Genomic DNA, 23,842 nt, shown 5'->3' with positions numbered 1-23,842 from the left:
ACTAAGTAGTACAGTGAAAGACTGCTCTTTATATGCAGTTAGTGGAGAAAGAAGTGAGTTCATAGCTGCTGGGATGGACTCACTAATACCCAGAATAAATGTCCTTGCATACAGATAAGCCCGCTCTGCTGCTATCATGCACAAATTGTCCTAATGTGCTCTCAATGACTCCGTGTCATTGTAGTTTCCTAAGTATAGAACAAGAATATTTCACCACGCCATCCACATACGCCACATCAAGAAGAAAATAAGTGTGTAAAATAGTCTCCGTGGTGACCTTACATGCCCTCAGCCTGATAGTTAAATTACCATTGCATTATTAAATTCATGATGAGGGTCATTATTTTAGGACTGTGTCCGGCATTTGCACTTTTTCTTTCTTATATTACTTATTACTACTTTATTACATTTCCTCAGGCCAGGCTCAGGACTGAGGGTGACGCTGCTTTCTTTGTAAGGGCGCCCGTGCTGTGAAAGGGCCTGCTCGTGGAGAGTAAAGTAGACATTACATGCATCATACGCAAACACAGCACAAGATCCATGTCACCGACACTGTTAACATACAACAAGGAGGTTATAGTTTGTTTAAAGTGGGACAAAGGACAGTATGTATCTGTTAGTGCTGCTGGTCAACAGGTAAATACAGTGGCCCTGAGCGTCAAAACACAACATTACAGAAACACAACAACATATCATAAAACACAACATTACACAAAACACAACATTACAGAAACACAACAACATATCATAAAACACAACATTACACAAAACACAACATTACAGAAACACAACAACATATCATAAAACACAACATTACATAAAACACAACATTACAGAAACACAACAACATATCATAAAACACAGTACAGAAAAGACACCATTATGCAAAAAACACAACATTACACAAAACACAATATTACACAAAACACAACATTACACAAAACACAATATTACACAAGACACAACATTTCACAAAACACATTTCACAAAACACAACATTACAGTAGACAATATTTTACAAAACACAACATTACACAAAACATTACACAAAAAACACAACATTACACAAAACACAATATTACACAGAACGCAATATTACACAGAACACAACATTACACAAAACACAACATTACACAAAACATTACACAAAAAACACAACATTACACAAAACACAACATTACAGAAAACACAACATTACAGAAAACACAATATTACAGAAGACACAGTATTACAGAAGACACAATATTTCACAAAACACAATCCAAAAAACACAACATTACACAAAACATTACACAACACAATATTACACAAAACATAACATTACACAAAACACATCACACAATGTTTTGTGTAACCTTTCACAGAAGACAACTACAGCATAATATTGTAAGAAGTATTGGTAAACATTGTTTTCAGAAAAATGAAGTTATTATACTGTTATTGCTTTGGTCCTGAGAAAAGACACTCTGCACTCTGCTCTTGCGCATCATCACAATTCATTAATGCTGCTGACGTTTCCTCCCTGAACCTTCCTCAAAAGTTTTACAACTATTTTCAACTATTCTAACAACATTTATCTTAAAAAGACATTGTCTATGTAGTTGAACCAAAGCCCGTGAGCCTTATCCACTATGACGCAGTTCTGACGTAACTATACAGAGAACAGAACTTGATTACTCTGCTAAATAATTCCTTTTTTGCAGTTTTTTAATCTCCACGTTTGTAGAATAAACAGGACTGGTAGTCAAGATATTGAAGAATACAAATGAAATATTAACACGTCTACATTTAGGCTGTGGCATGGCAGTCGTCTTTCACCTGGTTTCAATTACCCGACACAACAAATGCAGCACTTTATATGAGTAATGTGAACATTAAAGCGTGTACCCGAGGGCTCGCAGTGCAGCTCTGTGTTTGGGGACATTGTTTACTTATTCAATACAGAATAATTCTGCGAATGTATTCTAGCTCGAGGCTCGAACACGCTGCTTATTTGTCCAATGAAGCATCCGAATCCTTTTGCACCGCCGCGCCGGCGAAGCTCATTTGGCGAAGGCAAGGCGCATTATTAGCTGGTAAATAAAGTGGTGTGGTGAGTGTGTGTGTGTGAGTGTGTGAGTGCGAGCGAGCTCCGGAGTTTCGGAGGCCATGGGTGTGCATCTTATTTAATAGACCTCTCCTCTCCTCCCCTCATCAGCCCAGTCCAGCCTCGTCCTAATGAAACAATAACAGCTACAGCCTGTCACCATCTGCTCTTACTGCTGCTCCGTCACCTCCTCCCTCTGCATCCTCTCTGCTCGCTCTGCCTGAGCCGCTCCATTTCCCTCCACCTACAGCGCCACTTGTTTTCTTGTTATTCATGCGGCGAATGTGAAAACAAACGAATGCAAATGCTGCTCTTTGGCCAAATACCAGGCTCATGTGATGGATGTGACCAAAGTCCAAGCTTTGTTGAGGTAAATAAATTTGGAAGTCGGTGGTTCCATGTAATTAATAGGAGGGCCTGACACAAAACCCCCACCACTTAATAGGTCGCTTTGTCACCCTAAAGCTGCGACACCCACATCACTGAATGTATAGTGTGCGTTTCGGTGAAGAGTTTTAGATTCACAGGATGTTCTGAAGTTTCAGTGCTTATTTATTTTGCATTTTACAACACCAGGGTTGCAAAACTAAGCCAAGTTTTAGTCCTTTTATGCCACATATTTTATAGAGAGGATAGCTATCATTATTTTCAAGGTATGTGGAGACTGTGTGGAGGTCAGTGGATATGGCATCTTCTGCCAAGCAGCTTTATTGATGCAAAGTTTCGACTTATCGGACAACCTTTACCTTTTGGTGCACCTGTACCCAACAGGGGCCAGGTGTGGATATACCACTGGGGAAAATGTCCGTTGAAAAGATGACGGGAACTAAAAATACAAACCAAGTTATGCAGGAGGAGGATACAACTGAAGCCAAATGTTGTTGTTTTTTTTCCACAACCTGGCAACCCAGAAGTTTAAGTTTGTCTGAGGAGGACGTTTATCATCAGTAGCATTTTAATAATCATTGTGAATGTGTTAGGGTTCGCTCAAATGCTAAACGACTAGCATAAAACTGATCTATAAAGCATTTAAACCATTTGTTAAGCCTTATTAATGCAGGTAATTCCTTTAAAACCTGTTTTTGAAGTTAGAAAAAGTTTTGCTTTTTTTCCACAAGAGCGAGTTCTGCTACTGGTTTGGAGTAGGCGGGTCTTAATGCGCTGTAGATCAATCAGAACTCAGCCACGCTTGACACCAAATGTGATGCTAGTTCACCTTTTACACAGCCGTTGTTTTTGACTCGTCAAAGCAGGAAAAGCGCAGGTGTGACCAATGTTAACAATGGCTCCATTCTTTTCTAATAGGCCATGTCAGTGAGTCAGCATGCAACATAACAGAGCCCTGGAACTAGCTCACCTAAATGGAATGCAGCCATCATTAGTGTCAGAAATTCCACCTGTGCTTTTCCTGCTTTGACGTGTCAAAATGTCTGCTGTGAAAAGGGCCTGTTAGTTGGTTGTTTGGTCTTGAAGTCAAAGGTTTTTGAGGGTAAAAGTCCTCTTAAATTATGTTTATAAATCCATAAATATGTCATGTTTAAAATACATACTTACAATATACTACTGATAATAAATGAATACTATTATTTGAGTTTTAAGTAGGTTTTTTTTGAGAAATTAGTACCAAGACAGAACTTTATGTTCCGATTCAGTAATTAACACAATCAAATATATGAGTATTGGATCTTCATATATGTCTGTCATATTGTGTTATTTCCCCCACTTGTGTAACTTTACGACTGTCAAATGGTTAAATAGGTTGAAACATGGGAAAATGAATTCTTATTTAAAGCAATGTAGTTCCCCATGCTTCAGGAAATTATCTTGGGATAATTATTGGTATCTTGAAACTACAGCTAGAAAATTCCTGAAACAAGTTAATTGGTTGAGATAAGTTTCATTCTCAACAATAGAAATAATATTTGACAAAACTATTTTACCTCAAGGTCCATTTAGTAGCTCTTCTGGAGCTATTGATCATAAAAAATGGCCCTCGGCAGGAGTTTTAGTTTGCCAAATTGTTTTCAAATTCCCATTTTTGTCACCATATCTTGTCATTTTTGGAACGTAAATAAGATTTTAGGACCAAACGACTGCATGAGATGTAGTTTTCCAATGGCGCCTCACTATAACACCATCACTCAGCCGTCCTCTCACCGCTGCCTCTCTCATTCACTTCCCTCGGTGTTTATCCCTCATCCTTCCGTCTGCTAACTCACTTCCTGCCGTGACATCCCAGCAGGCTTTACACCGCGCCTTCAGGCCCCGGCCATAACAATAGCCATTAAACGACATGTCATTGCCGAGCTGCGGGCAATGTCATCCATTCTGCGGACCGCCGTTGCCTCTGCGATGGCCGCTCCTATTGTGCTGATGGTTTTATATCACATTCAGCGAGCGCTCGTATGGCTGACCGACTGATATATGGTCTCATTATATTGTTTGATGGCCGTGGTCGAGCTGGGTGATTATCCCGCTGATAAACCGCAGCGAACGAGGAACCCGATAGGCTGATAGGCTCATTAAGACGTGTATTGATCAGAGGCAATCGACTTCCTGTGTGTGTGTGGATGTGTGTTTTGCGGCCTGATGTGTACTCTGTGTGCGTTCGGTGTTGATATGAGCGGGTGCTGTCAATATTTGTGAATACCCTACATGCATGTATCTGCATGCGTTAGCGCTCTGGGATGTGTGCTACATGATGTCTGGTTGAATATGTGTGTGTGTCTCGAATCCTTTCACAGCCCGACTGCAGGTGCCAGCTCCTGTTCTTTATATTTAGTAGCCGGGGCTTTGTGGAGCGGCTAGTGGTGAGGCGGGTGGCCCGGCCAGCTGCTGGGATGCTGTTCAGTGTCAGCTGTTACTGGCAGGCAGGCACGCGGAGGAGGCTTGTCATAACCTTGAATTGGAATTGTTTTGTATGTGCACAGCTGGTGAGCTGCTACTCTTTGTCGGCTGTGATAGCAGCTGACACCAGACTGTGATTTGTTCAGTGGCTGGGCACGCTGCTGTCCACGCTGCTAACTGCCAGCTCCGACGAGAACTTCAAGTTTCGCACCCGTGAATTATTTGTATTTCATAAACGCTTCTGTGTGTGCTGTAAAATCGTGACTATCAGGGCAGGGCAGAGGCTGTTTTTTGGCTGATTGTTTATTTGCTGTAAATAAACCTTTTTGTTCACCTTGTACTTATCGTTACAAGAATGAATTATGGAACTCACTCACTCTCCTGCACACATTTTAAGAGCTGTTTTTAGCAGTCAGAGTGCCAGAAGCAAGAGATTAGAATTATTTCATCTCAGTTTGTCCGATAGCAATGCTTTTTACATTTTTTGGCACCAGTCGCCACAAAAAGGGAAGGGTACGAGTGGGGAAAAATGGTCTGAATATGTGTTTGTTTGTTTGTTTTGTCAGCTGGTGGAGCCCCTGACCCCCAGTGGAACCGCCCCTAACCAGGCCCAGCTGCGGATCCTGAAAGAGACGGAGCTGAAGAGGGTGAAGATCCTCGGTTCTGGAGCGTTTGGAACAGTCTACAAGGTCAGTGCGTTTGTACTGAAGCCAATCGGCAGGATAAATGTTGGCAATGTACGATTCTTTATGCTGCAAGTTTACGTAGGTTAGATTTCGAAAAAGCCAATTGGCTAGGGTTAGGAAAAGATCATATTTTGGATTATACCTGGTTCTGTGCCCACAAACACAGCAGATTTCCTGACATCTTGTCAGAAATATCTGTTTTTTTGCCACAAACATGGCTGGAAATGACATCTCTCCAAAAATATCTTGTTTTGTTGCTACAAACATGGCCGTAAAATATCGTGATGTCTTGTCAAAAATATCTGGTTTTGTCACTACAAACGTGGAAACTTCCCAACACTTAGTAGTACTAGTCTCATTAAAAACACCCAGTTGAGTGTAAATGTCACGACATCTCGTCAAAACTATCCGATTTTGCTGCATCAAACATGTCTGGAAATTTTCGACGTCCAGCGGTTTCACACAGTGGACACTTACTGCAGAAATGTCACTGTGTCATGTATGACATGCACAAATTTGTACGAATCTGTAGTTTGCAGAAATGCAAGCTGACAACACTTTATCCTGGCAGCTGAGCTGGCGTGTCTGCATTTACAAGTGCCTGTTCTTGTGTGTTTTGTGGTGTGTACATAAAATACACACTCCACCACATTATACATCAAACATCAGTGAGTCAGCGAAACGGCGAAGAAGACACTCAAGCACAAAGATTCTTTCAACAGGCGCTGCCCTCTCCACTAGTCCGGCAGCCCTGCTTGACAACCTAAACAATAAGCATAAACATTTCCCTTTTGTAGCAGTGCTTCCTGACAGACATGAGCCTGGGGCGGCTCAAGGACCTGGAACAGAAACCGCTGTTTGCTTGCCAACTTCACTGCCCTTGGCAAAATTATTCATACCACCCGGAAACACAGCAAACTCATTGAATAAATGCTGCATTCTCTTCTATCGACTCTAAATTCCTCTCAATTACACTATTGATGGGCCTATTTGATTTTATTGCCATTTTTTACTACAGTTAATCTGCATACATAGTCCTGCATCAATTTATGGTCCCATTATGATCCAGAGTTATTTACTTGTTCCATTTAGGAACTATACAGCGAGTAGAAATGTTGTATATCAGCCTGAGGAACCACATTCCCGGGTTCATGCATGTGAACGCACTGATTTGACCTGCAGAGGAATGTTAGACGCAGTTAAACGCAGTCAATACCCATCAAAATCATCATGACCCTAGCTTTGGGCATGTTTATTGAGAGAGAGCAGTGCATTTATGGTGATTGCTTGTACATTTCAGGGCATCTGGGTCCCAGAAGGTGAGACAGTGAAGATCCCCGTGGCTATAAAAATCCTCAACGAGACCACGGGCCCTAAAGCCAATGTGGAGTTCATGGACGTGAGTATTTATATCGCAACAATTTGTGTCTACTTCGGCCCGTGTGTGTGTTGACGTCTGCGAGCCTGAGCCGTAACGTCTTAGCCTTGTCGGAGAGGCGGCCGAGCCCGTCGCTCTGTGGGATTGTGCATTCGGCGGTAAATTCTTACGAGAGCACAATCTCAGCCAGAGCCAGTAATAAAGTGAACCCCGCTAGGCTGTACAGCCGGGCATGTATTGAACGAGACTCTATTAAAAAACAGCACTTGTTTATGAGATATGGCTTTATTGGAAACCGGGAGTGATAGAGGGGAAGAAGAAGAACTCCTGGGGAGTTTCCAGTTCTTCCCACCTTATCTCTGCCACCTCTTTCCTCCATCCTTTCTTCTGCTCTCCCTCTTTAATTTACCCATCTTTCTTTTCACACAGCCAGACTACAATTTTTACTTATCCCCAGGTTCCACTTGTTCTGTAATTCCCTCTCCTCTCCTGCTTCGACAGAAGAGCTGAAATGATTAGCTGATTAGTGGGTCAACTTAAAATGCATCAACCGCATTGTTAAATGTTCAATTTGAATCAAAAGTGGTGAGAATTGTCTGGTTCCAGCTCATCAGAAACACATATCTTCTCATTTTATAAATGATTACTCAAATACAAACACTCAGCAGCTCTCAGTAGAGCACATACCTCTGCCAAGGCCCAACTATCCCATTTTATTCAAGCATTATACTATCATAACATCAAACTCCACTTCAAACCACCCATAAACTGCTTAATCATAATTGAAGGTCACCAGATTAAGGATCTGCATCAAATTGTACTCACTCATAGATACCAGCCACCTAAATAAGCCTTTTATCATCAAGATCTGTGCATGATCCCCTGAGAAATTAGCATGAGTAATCTCACAATACTAAAGAAAGTGAGAAAAAATTCCTGGATCTGCACCAAAAGTGAATGGAGTCTATTCTAGGCCGAGAACCATCCTTCATCCAAGCTGGAAGGGAAATCCACTCAGTAGTTTTTGTGTAATCCTGCTGTCCAAACAACCAACCAACCAACCAACCAATCAGCCAACCGACTACCCAACCAACCAACCAACCGCAGACCAGCCTACCCTCCACCCAACCAACCAATCTACCAACCAACAACCAGTCCAACCGACCAACCAACCAACATACCAAACAACAAACAAACAAAAGAACAGACACAGGCAAAAACATGACCTCCTTAGGGGAGGTAATAAGTGAACTTTTATGTAAAAATAGTAAGTGTCTAGTATAATAATATGATCTAAGCAGGATATGAACCCTGCTCTGTTGAGTTAGAGTGCTGAACACAACCCCCTCAGCCAGGACATCTTGCTCCAGGTGTGTTTTTGGCACTGTTTGGTAAGATGAGGGGGTGTCCTGGACCAACACCAACACGGTGACTATCCCATGCTACAAAAAGACTACTGGCAGATAGTGATCAAAAAGACAGTACTAGGCAGGGCATCACCATGGCAACACTCCTGAATAAATGTCAATAAAAATAAAAATAAAAGTCATGTTATCAACAACTCCTGACCACACTCCAAGTAACAGGGCTGTACTTCCACCTTCAATCCCCCTCCCTGCCCATTTCCTTCCTCTCCGCCTCCGTCTGTGCATCCTCCCTCCCTCCCTCCGCCTCCCTCCTCTCCTCCTTTCCCTCTCCTCCTCTTCTCCCCGTCTCTCCCCGCGGGGGTCTCCGTCCATCCAGAGCCAATATGCTCTGTCTGCCGGCTTGTTAAACAGCAATCTAAAGGCAGGCTCACGCCTCGCCACTGGGAAACTAGCCACTGGAGTGCCAGCTCCAAACACACTCCGGAAAAATTCACACGTATAAACACACACATAACAAACAAGCGCACGCTTTACAACAAAAGGCTCCCCAGGTGGCGGCGGCCTCGCGTGCAACGGCTGCGGGGTGATTTGCTTGTGTTTGCAAATATGTGAATTTGAGCGAGTGAGTTGATTATGCGATATGCGGAAAGCAAAAGCCCTAATAGGGGCGCTAATTTAGCGTGTTTGGATGCAAACACACACTTCTCAGAACGTGCGCCAGTTTTCGCGAGGCTATGCCCGCTTTGGCACCAAGTGTGTGTGTGTGTGTGTGTGGGGAAGTGAGCAAGTGAGCTGGATGGGAAGGGAGGGTCAGCCGGCAGTAATGGAGGTCAGCGCTACAGGGAGATGAGAGAGAAACCAAAACACACACACACACACACGCAGGCGAGTACACACCAACACACACAAGTCCTCACAACGTTTGCACCGAGAGTCGAAAGCAAGAGCGAGAGTTTAGCCCGACATAGTTTACGACTCCCGGGTCTTCTGGGATCACAGAGTGAGAATAAAAGCGCTCCCTCCTTCTTTCTGTTACAAACACCGGCGTCCTCCTTCGCTCTTCCCCCTTCCTCCCTCTCCCTCTCTTGATCCCGACGAGTGTGGTACTCCCGGTGTCGAGGTGGCAGGAGTTGTATAATGTCGGGCAGTTAGGGAGGGAAGCAGGTGGTTTTATGAAGTGGAGATGTAGTGGCACTACTTTGGGCCGGGAGGCTCTGCTTAAATCAGGGCACTGATGGTGCCAAAAGCCTCCCTATGGCCTATGAACCCCCCCTCCTGTTCAGAATTAATCTACTCACACCCATCTCGCTCCCACCACTCTCCCTCTAAGCTCATTCTTTGGCATCTAAATTTAAAAAGGCACCTCATCTATCTATCAGCTGCCCCCGGGGCCAAGCCTGGATATACACCTCCTCGACCATTTGCTGTATGCAGAGACGGCGAGAGAGAGAGAGAGAGAGAGAGAGAGAGAGAGAGAGAGAGCGTGTCCTTGAGTGTGTGAGCGTGAGTGTTTTAGAGAGCTGCCAAGAGAGTGTGTGTCCGCATGTGAAAGCGCGTGAGTAAGCGAGCGCGAGCTGAGGAGAAGGACTGAAGTGAGTGTTTTTAAGCGATGACTCCGAGTGCAGCTCCCGCTCAGCCGTAATGCATGTACACGGCGGCCACGAGTACCAGCCCTCGCCATCATAACACTTCATCACCACCACACATCCTTCTGCTTGCCGCGCCGCAATAACAATTACCCGACGTCGAGTCCCAACTGTTCAAACCTCTACGTCCATCTGCTGCAGGAAGACACGAGAGGGGAGACAGAAAATGGATTTCCACGCCGTATCGAACAGGAGAGACAAATTAAAAAGTGGCTTATGAAATCAAACACATAGTGACTCTGTATTAGACAGCACCGGGCGTTATTAAATATGCACCGCTCACACTGTGCTGTTTTTAATTGTGCTGGTGCAACATTTACAGTGGGAACCTTGGTGTTTTATACGTGTTGAAATATAGATGAAAAAGGCTGCGTTTCTGCAGCTTTGAAGAAGGTTTCTGCAGGATTTTCTCGCACAGTGAGAATCTGTCTCTGTGGACAGATGCTGTGCATGCAGATACAGCCATCATCCCACAAGTCTTAATTTATGCATCAAACTCCACCTCCAGTAAGAAGTCTTTGGAATACAGTGCAGTATTATGTATGAATAACAGCTGCATGGACAAATAATACTTGGTCCAAATCTACAACGATGGTTCCCAACCTTGGTGTAGACCCTAATGTCTTGTCGAAATTTTGTAATTGGACATGGAAGCTAGATATTTCTCTCCTGGCTACTACTCTTTTTGGAGGTAATCGTTCCATGACCATAGAGCTGGAAAATAGGAGCGTTATTGGGTGCCCCCTGGCTCCAGAAGTAAAAATTTAAATATTTATTTTCCTGCAGACAATGATACATGACTCACAGCTTGGATCGGCATGAAACCCTGCTGAATTGAATCATCTGTACAAAAGATGAACAGTCTTGTTCGAAAATATTTAATTTGAGAGAAAGAGGTTGAAAGGTGCATTTCAGCAACAGCATCCAATCACAAAACTTAAAGTTTAGTTACGTGTGCAACTATTTGGCTCAGTATAGTGCCTCTGACTGGTTGGTTTTCCGTAGATACAGTGACTGGAGCTCATGGGTTTTGTAGTATTGCGAGCCATCTACCATAAAATCTAATGGCCATAACATAAACCATACAGGATCATAACTCTGTCTGGAAGAGTCTCTTACGGGCCCTGACACACCAGGCCAACATGAAAGAAGCGAGCAGTGACTAAAGCCGACTGCCAACTAGCTGGTACGTTCTGTGCCTGTGTGAGAGGAAGTATCTCTCCATACTACCAGGTGTTGGTCATCAAGACTCAGGACTGCGGATATACAAACTACTGTTATGATAAAGCAGCGTTTGCCTGCCATTTTCACACCACTTGTCATTGAGAATATGTCCTGTTTCTCTCATCATGCACTGGTTTGCTTAGCTGAACAACCGATCAAAGTGATTTCTCTCACAGACGGGCTCCACCACTGATTACATACCCTCAGTCAGCTGAAAAGCTGCCAACAAGGGTCAACTAGTGCCAACAGTGCAGGACACACTGCAAAAACTAGGGCCACAGAAGCTCACTGACTGTCAGCCTGGTGTGTCAGGGGTCCTAAAGGAACATTTGAATAGGAAAAAATATTCCAAATAACAGTGGACCTTCTCTATTTGCAACTCTATTCAAGGACCTGCATCTTAAGAGCATTCAACTATGGTGGATTCTGCAACATTATACTCATTAATAGAGAACCAGATATCTGGTAGTCAGCAAAACTGATTGCCTTTGGAACTGACTTGGGTACTTCTGCATTCCCATTCCTGGAAAAGCAACAATCTTCTTAGTCCCTCTTGTCCTGCTTTACCCCCCTCTCACCCAGGAGGCCCTGATCATGGCCAGCATGGAGCACCCCCACCTGGTGCGCCTGCTGGGCGTCTGCCTGAGCCCCACCATCCAGCTGGTCACCCAGCTCATGCCCCACGGCTGCCTCCTCGACTACGTGCACGAGCACAAGGACAACATCGGATCGCAGCTGCTGCTCAACTGGTGTGTCCAAATCGCAAAGGTAGGTGACGACGATCAGGTCGAAAAGAGGGTGGCATCTGTGTGTTGTTGTTTTTTTTTTTTTTACAGTTTTGAATATGTTGGCAGGTGTGTGGGTTGTAATGGCTTTTATGGGTTCATGTCGAATGAGCCAGCATGTGATGGATGCCAAGTCTGGTATCATCTCAAACAAGCAACAACATGATACTGTTGTGCTTTCCAAATTCTTGTTTAAACAGCTTTCAAAACAGTTTTGAACTGCTGTCACGATGCCCCTGAACTGCGTGACATTTCAGTTAGATGCCTCATTTACACAGGTTGCCATTGTTGTCAAGGTTTGGTGGCATTAGTATCAGGATACAAACTCTGAGCATTCATAAAGAATAGGAGAACAATAGCTGCATGTTTGAATGTGTGTCACTTTTTGAGTCTGTTGGTGTCTCTTCCAATTCGCCCCTGTTGATCCTAATTATCCTCACTGCTTGACACGCTGATCACTCTCACAACACTTCACAATGACATGATAGGCCACTGAGGCTGTTAAGCAGCAGACAAGCCTTGAACTCTGTCTTAGCAGCACATCAACACACATTATTCTTTCAGGAAATGAGTGACGGCGCAAGAAATTAACGAATTAAAGAGCCATTCTCCTGCTACCCCAAATAAAATCTGCACTCGGAATGGTTGAAACAGCAGGAAGGCTTGAAATATTGTGTGTGCTTTTGCTTACCCAAAGAACATTTGTGTTTTGTTTGCAAATTAAGTCGATGCAGGCAGACTGCTTGATAGTGTAACTGCTGGGGTAAGATTTAACTTCTCTGAGTTATAACTCCGGGATGGCAGTAGGGTGCGAGGCTGCTATTACATGCTGTGCAGGCAGACATCTGCTGTGATACAGAGGCATCCCCCTATCAGCTCTAGAAGCAGGAGCAGCACAAAATGATCTGACTAAAAGGCTGATTTGTTGCTGGCACTGTCAGCCTGGTAGGGTTTTTGGACAAGGCAACAACTGTTAATATTTTGTTGATTATGTGCAATTCAAGTTTGCCAGTTTGCTAATGTGTATTCTGAAGATGTGTGGTTCTGTCCATTGAGGCTTCAGTCAGGCAAAGAGACTTTCTCTGCTCCCACTGCAGCTATGCCTCCAAGACGAGGTTGTATAATTAAAACTGCAGTCAGTAATTTTACTGGTCAAGCCAAATACTCCTCGGATAGACGAAGCATCTGTGTTGCTTTACTGCAGGCAACAGTTTAAAAAGGCTATTTGTAAGATATGGCCAGAATTTTTACGTTTCTACTGAGGTTAGCATTATAACAAGCTATCCCTGACCCGTCTTGTTTTTTACCGTCATGTATCGCAAGAGATGTTAGTTCGATAGCCACTTGTAGGTTCAGTCAAGTCTCGTAAGAACTAAACAAACTCAGAAAATGTCAAGAAAGGAGATGTTTTTACACCTATTTTCCTTTCTTTTCCATCTGGCTCTTCATCTGGTTTGGCCAAGAGAAATCCTCAATTCACCGAGCAAGATGTGAAGATATTCTAGCTCTACACGCCGTTTTTGCCAGATAGATATACGACTCCGCCGCTTCATACCTCTTCTGTCCCCACCTGCCGTGTCTCCTCATCCTGGGAGTCACAGTCCTAGTCATAGCCACTGTAAATCGCCTCCATACTGTATCCTTTGTCTTCAAACTGGCATCTGTCAGTCTCAGAGGCTGTGGCAAGTCCGAGTCTGGCGTTTACTTGAAGCCCCGTTGCCAATGGTGACTCCCCCCAGGATGTAAAGTTTTTGGCCACTTAGCTCCACAGCTTACTAACTTCTTGCTCCAAAAAACCAAGATGGCGACAGCCGAACTGTCAGCCTTGAGGCTTTAAATTGGTAGTCCACCAACCAATGAGTGATTTCACAGAAGGTTTACCCTTCCAATTTGAACTAGATATGCATGTAGCCCAGGAAAGGATGGGATCATATTTGCAATCTGGCTAACGAAGATGCTAATAAATGGCTAATTGTAAACAAAAGCATCAACTGGAAGCTTGTAATGCCAGCTGGACCTTTTTCCATCACAACATAAATGTTTTCAAACATTTATAATTATAAGGAAAGGTGGTTTTACTTTACTACTCATGAAAGGTTTTGATATTTATAGATATAAGGAAAGACTTCCACTTAATTGCCTGAGACAAACAAGATAGTTCGTCCAGATATTCATCACTAATGTGTCAACAGCTGTTCTTAAGGCTTCATATGAGTTGTTTTTCCTCTCCAACTCTCAACACAGGTGAGATAAATGGGGTTATAGTTATTCCAGTTGTCATAATGTTGCCATTAGCTTGCTTACAAACTGGCATACTGGCATTAAAAGACAGTAACCCCATAAACTGTGCACTGAAGCTCTTTCACTGACCATTCTTTAGGTGATTTCCTCTTCTTACAGCCCTCCTTTATCAGTCAGTCTATTGGAATTGATTCATACTGGTCATCCTTAAAGGCGGTGTTTTCTCTGAGTCAGTGATGAGAGCTTTGGTTTCATGGGGTGGGGGGGTTAGTGTGCTCAGTCTTAACCCTTTAGTCCCCCATGATGGATGATTCCCAAGAGCAGGTTCCTTAAGCAGGTACTTATTGCTGTAATTGGATTCGATTTCACCTGTGGCAGCAGGCGGGAAATGTCAGTTTCTTAGTGGTTCTGTAAGTGAGGAAGAGCAGGAGAGGAGATTATTCACAACTGTCCTCGGCCCGCACGGCACTGCGGGATCCATTTCAGTAAAGAGGTTGATTGTGATTGATTGCAGTAGCTCTCGGATTCATTTTTGTGGATGTGAGTGCAGATGAAGGCGCTTGACTCGTGATTGGAAATCATGCACTGATAATTTGTTTTTGAGTGAATTAGTTAATCAATTTGTTGGAATCAATACGGTTTCTTATTAGCCGTTAAATGACCTGTTCTTTCCATTACTGTCAACAATGAGCATCCTGAGTGCTGGCTAGACCCTCATCACCTGGACCTTAATGACAGATCATGTCTTGTTAAGTGAGAACTAATTAGGAATGCATGTGTACTGTCAACATCTCAATGTATTATTTTAATGGCTTTAATTGATTCAGAATCTATCATTCGGCATGAAACATTCTCAAATGGAGTCATGTTTCTGGTCCAATCTTTATTCTCTTTTTGCTCTGTTTTTGGTCTCCACCAACTACCAAGGGAATATCTGTCTTTTTAGCTGCTAAATGCTCCACTGTGTTCACCAGCTATTTGTTAATTGTCAGGCAGGTGGTGTGCAGTGGGCTTTTAGAGCTTATTCTTTAAAAACAGGTGCCTGCTACAGTCAAAAACAACGCTACGGGAGCGGTGAGTGAACCAGAACATTAATGTTTTGGGCCAGGCAGCTAAAACAAAACGATTATTCTTTGTCCATCACAACTTCATCCACATCTTTATGTAATTAATTAGCTAGTGGAAGAAGTTGTTGTTGGGCACTCTCTTGGTTGGCGCTATCTTAGCATTTTTGCTAGCTTTAGCCAAATCTCAGCACCTGAAAAGAGAGTAAAGTGCCAAAAAAAAGGTACCATTGGGTACCAGCATCAAATTCCAGATATCGGATCAACCGTGAACAGTACTCAACCCTAACAAAGGCTGACTGGCGATCCTTTTGTCGCCGGTTTCCACTTGAACTGCTAAAATTTGCAAAACTGCAAAAGTTTGTTGTTTCAAATTTGCAAAAAATAGTCCACGTTTGTTTGGGATATCAATTCTTTTTAATGGCTGAGTGCAAAACCCAAGTCTCAACCTACTAAGTTAGTCCGGGGTTGTGTTGGGAGTCAACCCAAGGGCTCACCTTGGCAAACCAATTGCAACAACTTGGAGTCAGGGGCTCGCCAAAGTCAGTAAGACAATGAATGTCTCCAAAACTTCACAGCAATCCATCCAATTATTGTTGAGATACGTCAGTCTGGACCTCAGGGGTGGACGGAACAACCAATCATCTGACATACATTGCCATCCCCACATCATTAGCATCTAGCTGCTCATGAATCAGCTTGAGTCTACTGATCCGGGTATTTGTTCCCAGTTACAGCAGGGATGCCATTTAATAGCATGTGTTTTTCTTGACCACTCACCCCCGGCTAATGGAGTTAAAATGCTCATAGCATTAAAGAAAGATATCTTGGTTCTCCGCTGTTAAATTAGCCTTTTGGATACTCCTCACAGGTCCTCCATCTTATAGCCCTGAGGTATTTTTTTAAAGCCAGAAAAAAGACAGACATCCTCTGCAGTGTGTCCACGAGCATTACTGTGTGTGTTTCGGCATCTCTGCGTGCATCTGAGCACATGCCAGTGTGTGTTTGGGCATGTGAGCAGCATAAATAACTCGGAGCCCTCTTCTCTGAGTGATCTTTGCGCTCTCAAGGTAATGATGGGGAACCTGTCCTCCAGGAGAAAGAGCATCCTTCGGAAGACACACAATTTTCTGGCAAAGGGGAGAATCATTTTCCCTCGGTCTTCAGTTAGCTTTGAAAAGGGTGTTGTTAAGATAGAGGACAGAGGAGAGGGGGAGGAGGTAAGGACAGAGTCAGAAATAAAGATTTGTACATCTTTCGGCCACAGGAAGTATGGACCAAGACTTACTAAGCACCTCGTAGTATTATGGGGAGTTGTTGAAGAGGCATTCAGCCTTTTTATTTAAAAGACATTTTGGGAAATTAGTTTTTTCATTAGGAGGAAGAGGTTGATACTACACTTGTATTTTTACCTTTTTATCTGTGAAATGCAGATCGGTACCACTCCCATGTCTGTCCTTTAAATGTGAAGATGGCACACGTAGCAGATTTAGCTTAGCTTAGCATAAAGATTGGAAAAAGAGCAAAACAGCTAGCCTGGCTCTGTCCAAAGGTAACTAAATCAGATTCAACAAATCAATGATTTAATGTAATTATTGATGAGATTTAATGGTTCAGGCAGGAGAATTTTGTTACCTTTGCCAAAGCCAGAGCTAGCCAGCTTTATGCTAAGCTAAGTTATATCTGCTACGTGTGCCGTCTTCACATTTAAAGGACAGACATGGGAGTGGTACCGATCTGCATTTCACAGGTAAAAAGGTAAAAATACATAACTGTGATGCAGAAAATCCTGCCTGCAGTTGGTCCATGCTCGCTGCCAAATCATATGAACCAGTCGGAGAGAAACAGTTTTCCTTTTTCACCATAATGTCATGGCAACTTGCCAGTCCCCCCCCCCCCCCCCCCCCCCCACGCACCGCCACAACAACAGCACAAACACCAGCCGTATGTGGGCTCTGACCCGGGCAGGTGACCGCTGCGCTGCAAATTGATTGGCCGAGGCCCGTCGCCAGGCAGTGACTCTTCATCACTGAGTGTTTTGGGCATTGAGATAATGGCCCCCATTAATCTACAGCCTCACTCAGGGCTGCCCCACTGCTGCTGCCGCACACACACACACACACACAATGACTGACTCTCGCATAACGACACACACATGCAGTTACACACATTACACAGGACACACACAGAGGTCTCTATAGATCTGTGTGAATAGCCTCTAATTTATTAGTCTCCATCTTCGTTTCTTTGTCGTCCTTTCCTTTCTTTTCCTCTCCTCCCCTTCCTTTATGTTCGTTTCCTCCTCAGTTTTTTCCTTTCCTCATGTTGAGTTCTGCCCTTTTCTTACCATTCCCCTTCCATTTCCCTTTTCTTCACTTCCCTTTCCTCTTCTTCTCTGTTCTTCCTTTCCTTTTCTGCCTTATCCCTTATTTTCCTTTCCTTTCCTTTTTAGCCCATCTTCCATTTCTCTGTTCTCTTTCCCTTCTTCCTCTTTATGTTTGTGTCCTTTCCTTTATTTCCTTTACTGTCCATGTTCTCAGTTCCTTTCCTATTCCTTCCTTTTTCTTTCATTTTATCTTCTCTTTTCATGTCCTTTGCTTTGTTCAATTTTATTTCCACATCTTTGTCGGCATTTTCTTCCTTTAGTTCCCCTTCGATTTCTCTTCTCTTCACTTTTCTTTCCTCTTTTTCTCTGTTCTTCCTTTCCTTTCCTTTCCTTTCTTTTTTGCCGTACTTACCTGTCTTCCATTCCTCTATTTGTGTCCTTTATTGCCCTTACTGTCTGTGTAATCATTTCCTTTCCTCAGCTTTCTTGTCATTTCCTTCCTTTTGTTTCATCTCCTTTCCTTTCTTTTCCTTTCACTTTGCATCCTTTTCTTTTCTGTCCTTTCCTTGCTGCCTTATCCCTCCCTTTCCTTTCGTTTCCTTGCCCTTGCTTCCTTTCTTTTCATCTCCTTTCCTGCCCTGTTTGTGTCGTTTCCTTTACTTCCTTTTCTTTCCTTCCTCTTCTTCTTTTGCCCTCCCTTCCCTTTCCCTCCACGCACATGTAAGCAGCTGCATCTCCTCTCCTTTTACAAATATGCCATCCTTCTGTTTCCACAGTGACCTTTTGCTCGGGTTAACAGAGGTCACAGTTTGCCCTACATCTCCTTGTACATTACCCACTCCAGGCCAAATATCCCCAAGTGACTCCAAGCATGCCGGCGTGTGTGTTTGCCTGCGTACATATGTTTGTGCAGTTGTAGAAAAACTAGGAAATTCTCTGCACAAAAGAAATGACCTCTTTCTTGCCTTTCCGTCTCCCTCTTGTCTCCATCTTCTCTTTATCACTCACTTACCGAGTCTCTCTCTCTCACACACACATACACAGAGCATTTTTTTCCGTTAGGTTTTGGATTATTAATGGAATAATTAGGTTTGGGATGTATTTTAATGAACAAATCAATCACTGAATTAAATATGGGATCGGAACTGAGTGTATGCGGGGCTACAGGAGTCTTTTAATTTGGCTCTCCTCTGCTCTCACTTTCTCCCTCTCTCTGTCTTCCTCTCACGGTCTCTCTCCTCGGGCTCAGTCTAATGAAAGTAGAATAGATTCAGCCAGTCGCTGTCCTGCCGGTGAAATGATTGGCTTTGGCACCGAACCCCCTGGGCTGGCAGTGGGTCCCGATTTTTTTTTTTTTTTGGAGGGGACGAAGGTGGGGATGGCTGTTGGACGGGCGGCTCGTATCTAGGCCACGCTGGTGGGAGTAGAGCGATTCGTATAAACATACCCGTCGGCTATCTCGTGGACTGACATTAGCACAACATGCCCTACGGGGGAAAGTCCTCCAGTTAGAGTTGCGCTCTGCTGTCACGGCGGCTCTGGACGGCATTTTTACAGATTGACAGTGCTAATGATGGCGCTGAACATTGACCTTAAATAATTTCTCGAAGTCGAGCTTGATACTGTATACGTCATGGTTAAATATGCATAGAAACATGTGTGTGAAAGCGGAAAAGCACATACACAGTGTAGTAGACACGCACACTTCCTTTTCTGGCCATATCAGCAGACATCTCCCTTCACTGCTTAGTCAGGGAAAGGGAAAATAAAATCTGGAGACTTTTTAAATTTGGATCCTGATCTTTGGCCCCACATGTGTGCATTCATGTGTGGAGGCAGGGATGTCTAGCTTCCACATCGGAGTGTGTGTTTGGATTTGCGTCCCGCGGTGGCTCCCCGGGGATGCCACCCGATGGCAGGAGATCCAATCTGGTCAGGCTTAGTGTGGAGCCCTCTGTGTCATTCGCTTCCACCGCAAACGCCACCCTGTGCTGAGCAAACACATCTCGCCCGTACTCATTAGCCAAGCCTCGACTCTGCTTCCTCCCTCCCTCCCCTCAGCATACTATATATCCTTCATCGTCCCCTCCCTCACCAGAGGATGGATTGCAGGCTTTGAATGAAATCACCTCCCCTCCTCCTGTGCTTTTGTGTCTATCATGTCATCGCATCTCAATGAGAGGGACGTCTCAACGGACTCTAGCATGCAACATGCTTATTAAGGCCTGGAGACGTGTATTTAGACATTTACACTGCCGCTGCAATTACTCAGATTTCCAGTTTTTTAATCCTGTGACCTCTTTGGACCTAATATTTGCTGGTAAAACACCCAAATGTCCTCTTTTTTTAAATCAGGATGTCAACTAATGTGGTCCTAAAACTGTCTTCACTAGAAAGCCGACACCGTTGGTCAGTTGTTTAAACACTTCAGTGGCAGAAACCTGAATTTTCATTCTTAATTCTTTAAAAATGCATTTATTCAGAAATGTAGGAAATGTAGAATATTCCAGGTGTCACGATACCAGATATCAGTGCCTGCCGCTATCCTGTAGATATAAATAAAAGGTGTTACAGCAGGAGCAATTAACTACTAGAGAGATGAAAACAGTCTGCTCTGCACTGAAAGCCAATTACGACTTTGAACTGAAGAGTAACACGACTGCTGTCGACAACGTCCATTTAGATTCCTGTTAACGGCTGATGGGCAAACGCGATGCAGCCTGGAGGTGAAACATATTCTCCACCTCTGCGTGTTTATCACTGACGTGCTGAACATGTGTAGAAAACATAACGAGTCTGATGTGTGTCGGGGAACATCAGAACCACGGTTGCAATGCATGGATCAAGCACTTTATAGGACGTTTGGTGACATAAGAAACCTCAAATTTGCAAAGTCACCTCAGGTCTTATGCAGGTCTACAGCAATCAAAAAGATCCTACATTTTCCCTCATAATGTTACAACAAATCCAAGTCAAAACTGTCAGGAGAGCTACTTAGCTGTTAGCATCCGTTGGGCAGCAGAGTCCTGCTGTATCTTCAGCTAAGGGGCAATTACAGCAAGAGGAGCTAATAGAGCTAGCAGCTAAACACACAGCAGGACTGAGAGTTTCTGTTCAGAGGAAGTTAGTCTCAAGTCCTGTTTGACCTCAGGAAAAGTAGTTAAAAATCCCAACTCAAGGTCCACTTACTCACTTTTTCTGATTTGGATTCAATCTTAAAGGTACGTTTTGTAAGACGGTTGATTTTTGAGCCGCATTCCCAGTTTGTAGGTCGGGTCAGCTGCCCATCCCAAAGCGTCAGTATTTGACAAGTTGGTAATGAGTCTCTAAAAACAACTTTCTTATAAATTGGACCTTTAATGAAGGCCGAGTTCACGTATCAACAGATGGATCCATTTCTGTGACAACAGACTTCATCCGATTATGAAGAAGTTCTGGATTTTTGTCCAAAAAACATACATTCTGGGCCCCCAAACAAACAACAAAACTAAATAGATTTGACATGGGGAATGTATACTGAATTCAGATGAAGATCATAACAAAAATTGGATATTGTAGACTTCACTTGTTTGTAGGAACTGGCTGAAAAAGACTTTTAAATGGCAAGCATCAATAATACATAGTGAATGATTGATGTGTTCACTGCCTACGAATACAATCAACTCCTTTTATTCCAGTCTGTATTTTCTACTAAAACACATTATACTAAGTTATGGTGGATTTAATACTGTCAGCAAGCTATATGGTAGTGAGCCATGTTCAGCACTTCTTTTCCCAGGGGCTTCATTAATAATGCAGTCCCACAATTCTTTGCATCTCAAAGCTTGTTGGGAAGCACATCACGCCGTGATTACCAAACAGCACAACCCATAATACTATCAGACATCATAAAAAACAAAACAAAACCAACTAATGTGCACCCTGAGCAGTTTTTTCCCCTCGTCCTCCGACGCATTCACAAATTCTTCCACGCACACGGACCGGTCCCCGGGAGTCCACACGTGTCCCTGCTGATGCAACAAAATGAGGAACGGAGGGAGACGGAGGGAGGAAGAGGTGATGAGGAGAGCGGGCAGCGGAGGGATAAGCCCCCCGGGTCTTTCTAATTATCTGTGAGGATCAGCAGTGCTCAAGGATGCATAAGGGGAGGGATTTGACTGCCAGATCCACTGGGTAGGGAAGGCCTGATTGGGTTGGTCACCTCTCTCCACACACACCCATTACTCATGACGCCTGAAGCCGAGGCTCATTAGACACTGGCGTATGCGAGAGTGCGGATACACGGCGGTGGCGGCGGGAAATTTTGCGGGGATTCTCTGTCAACCTCTCATCTGAAATCTGCACACTGCGTCAAACTTTCTTCTATTATCAAGTCCTACAAATGTCATTTTAATAAAAACAAGCAACAAATAATTCCAACAGGATCCGACACAAATCAATTTTCTGCAGTTGAGTTTTCATTTTCTTGATAATAGCAGCCCTATTAATAAACAAACAGGATGGGGTGAGGGAGGGAAGTAAAAGCATTTTGTAAACTTGTTTGTGTAGCCAAGCATATGCATAAATGACTTCTATTATCACTCATGTACATGGTGGTTTCTATTTCCGCCAGTTAAAGAAGAAGAATAAGATGAAAACTAAGCTTATGGTGAGAAAAAAACATGCCCATGATAAGTCATATTTATGATATAAAAAGGCAAAATTATGAGCTTAAAATATTGAAATTATGAGCTAACAATGTTGCCTTTAACTGGCAGAAATGGGCTTCCATAGTTTCCACATTTGCGTGTTCATGCCATCAGAACAAATTGTCCCTTTTTCCGTGTCAGAAAGTGGGCAGGTTGAATCAAGAAACAGCTTCTCACTGTGATAATTATCCGCTGTGATTAAAAATTACAACTTCTCAGTGACACAGCAAGTCGCAGACAAATTATATGCATTATTGCGAGGGTTGAGTGTGCAGCCTGGCGCTCACTCGATTCAAAGAAGGATCAGATGTTCTCACTCCATTCCCTCCCTTTTGATTTCCCTCTTTTTCCTTTCTGTTAGGTTTCACCTGTCGAACTCGGCGGCCGCTAAGCTATCTATGAAACCCGTCATTATGGCCCGCGTGGCTGCTCATAGACATCTCGAACATTTGTTAATTGAGGCTTCGAAGGCGAAGACATTCAGCTGCAAATGCCACCGTTTGTTGCAGCTAATTATTGATTTGAGAATTGCAACTTAATATCACCATCACCATCCAGAAGGGGGTAAATTTATCTCACTGATCAGAAAGTTGCCACTCCCCCCTTTTCTACTTTCCACTGCAGCCGCCACAAAATATTATTGACATTTGCACATGTAAATTTGCCAGCAGCGGTCTTTTATTGCCTGCACAGTGACATTTTGGAAGGATCTCTCCATCCCACGGGGGAGTTGAGATCATGGTGACAGAGCTTAGATAATTTTACATTTGGTTCCCTCTCCTGAGGTGGATATAATTAAAAAAAAAACGGAAGTAGGAAAGACATCAAGCTCCGATAAGATCCGACACTGTTCTTAGAATCCACTCCCACCGAGGGGAATTTCACCCTCCCTTGCTTCCTCGTGCTTTATCTCCTCTTCAAACCCCTCATTCTCACAGGTGCACAGGGATCCACACACACGAACACACTCAGATTGATAGATAGGTGCGTTTTTTTGGTTTTTTTTTCCTGCGCTGTGGTTCTACAACGGCTGAATGCCAGGTAAATGGGCCTGCACGCCGACTGCTGTGCCACCGCTGAGCTGCTGTTAACTGTGTCACATTATGTCACGTCCACCTGGATCGTTCATTAACCATCCAAAAACCATCCGATGATGCAGTTTGGAGCTTATTGGTTATAGCTCCACGCTGTAAAAGTGCTTTTCGAAAGTATTCAACTCCACTTTCATAACGATTTGTCAGAATGAAATTAGAATTTGTTACACGCTCATGTGAATATACACATGATTAAAGAGAGGCGCATCTGGCTATTGACTGGCTCCTTCTCCCTCCTTCTATTTTTCTCTGTCACGTACACACAAACACACACACACGCTTTGGAGACTGCCAGCTCTGTGGGAATGCCTCCCATTCTATCTCCAGCGCAGCACACAGCGCATGACAGACGACCACCTGCGCCACCTGAGCGGAGCCATTGTGCGCGCTCCTTATCGCGCTGGTCCCAG

General features: G+C 43.7%; 1 protein-coding gene across 1 annotated transcript in view; it reads left to right on the top strand.

The window, feature by feature from the left end:
* The window catches only part of LOC140992385 (receptor tyrosine-protein kinase erbB-4-like), a 295,571-nt gene that overhangs the window by 245,471 nt on the left and 26,258 nt on the right, over positions 1-23,842 (top strand). Inside the window, exons 18-20 of the mRNA XM_073462698.1 lie at positions 5,500-5,622; positions 6,920-7,018; positions 11,817-12,002. Coding sequence (XP_073318799.1) covers positions 5,500-5,622; positions 6,920-7,018; positions 11,817-12,002 — 408 coding nt within the window. The remainder of the gene's footprint in view (positions 1-5,499; positions 5,623-6,919; positions 7,019-11,816; positions 12,003-23,842) is intronic.

The sequence above is a fragment of the Pagrus major genome, chromosome 24 (genome assembly GCF_040436345.1).
Source record: "Pagrus major chromosome 24, Pma_NU_1.0".
Lineage (NCBI taxonomy): Eukaryota > Metazoa > Chordata > Actinopteri > Spariformes > Sparidae > Pagrus > Pagrus major.
This window is presented reverse-complemented; position numbering and strand designations above follow the sequence as displayed.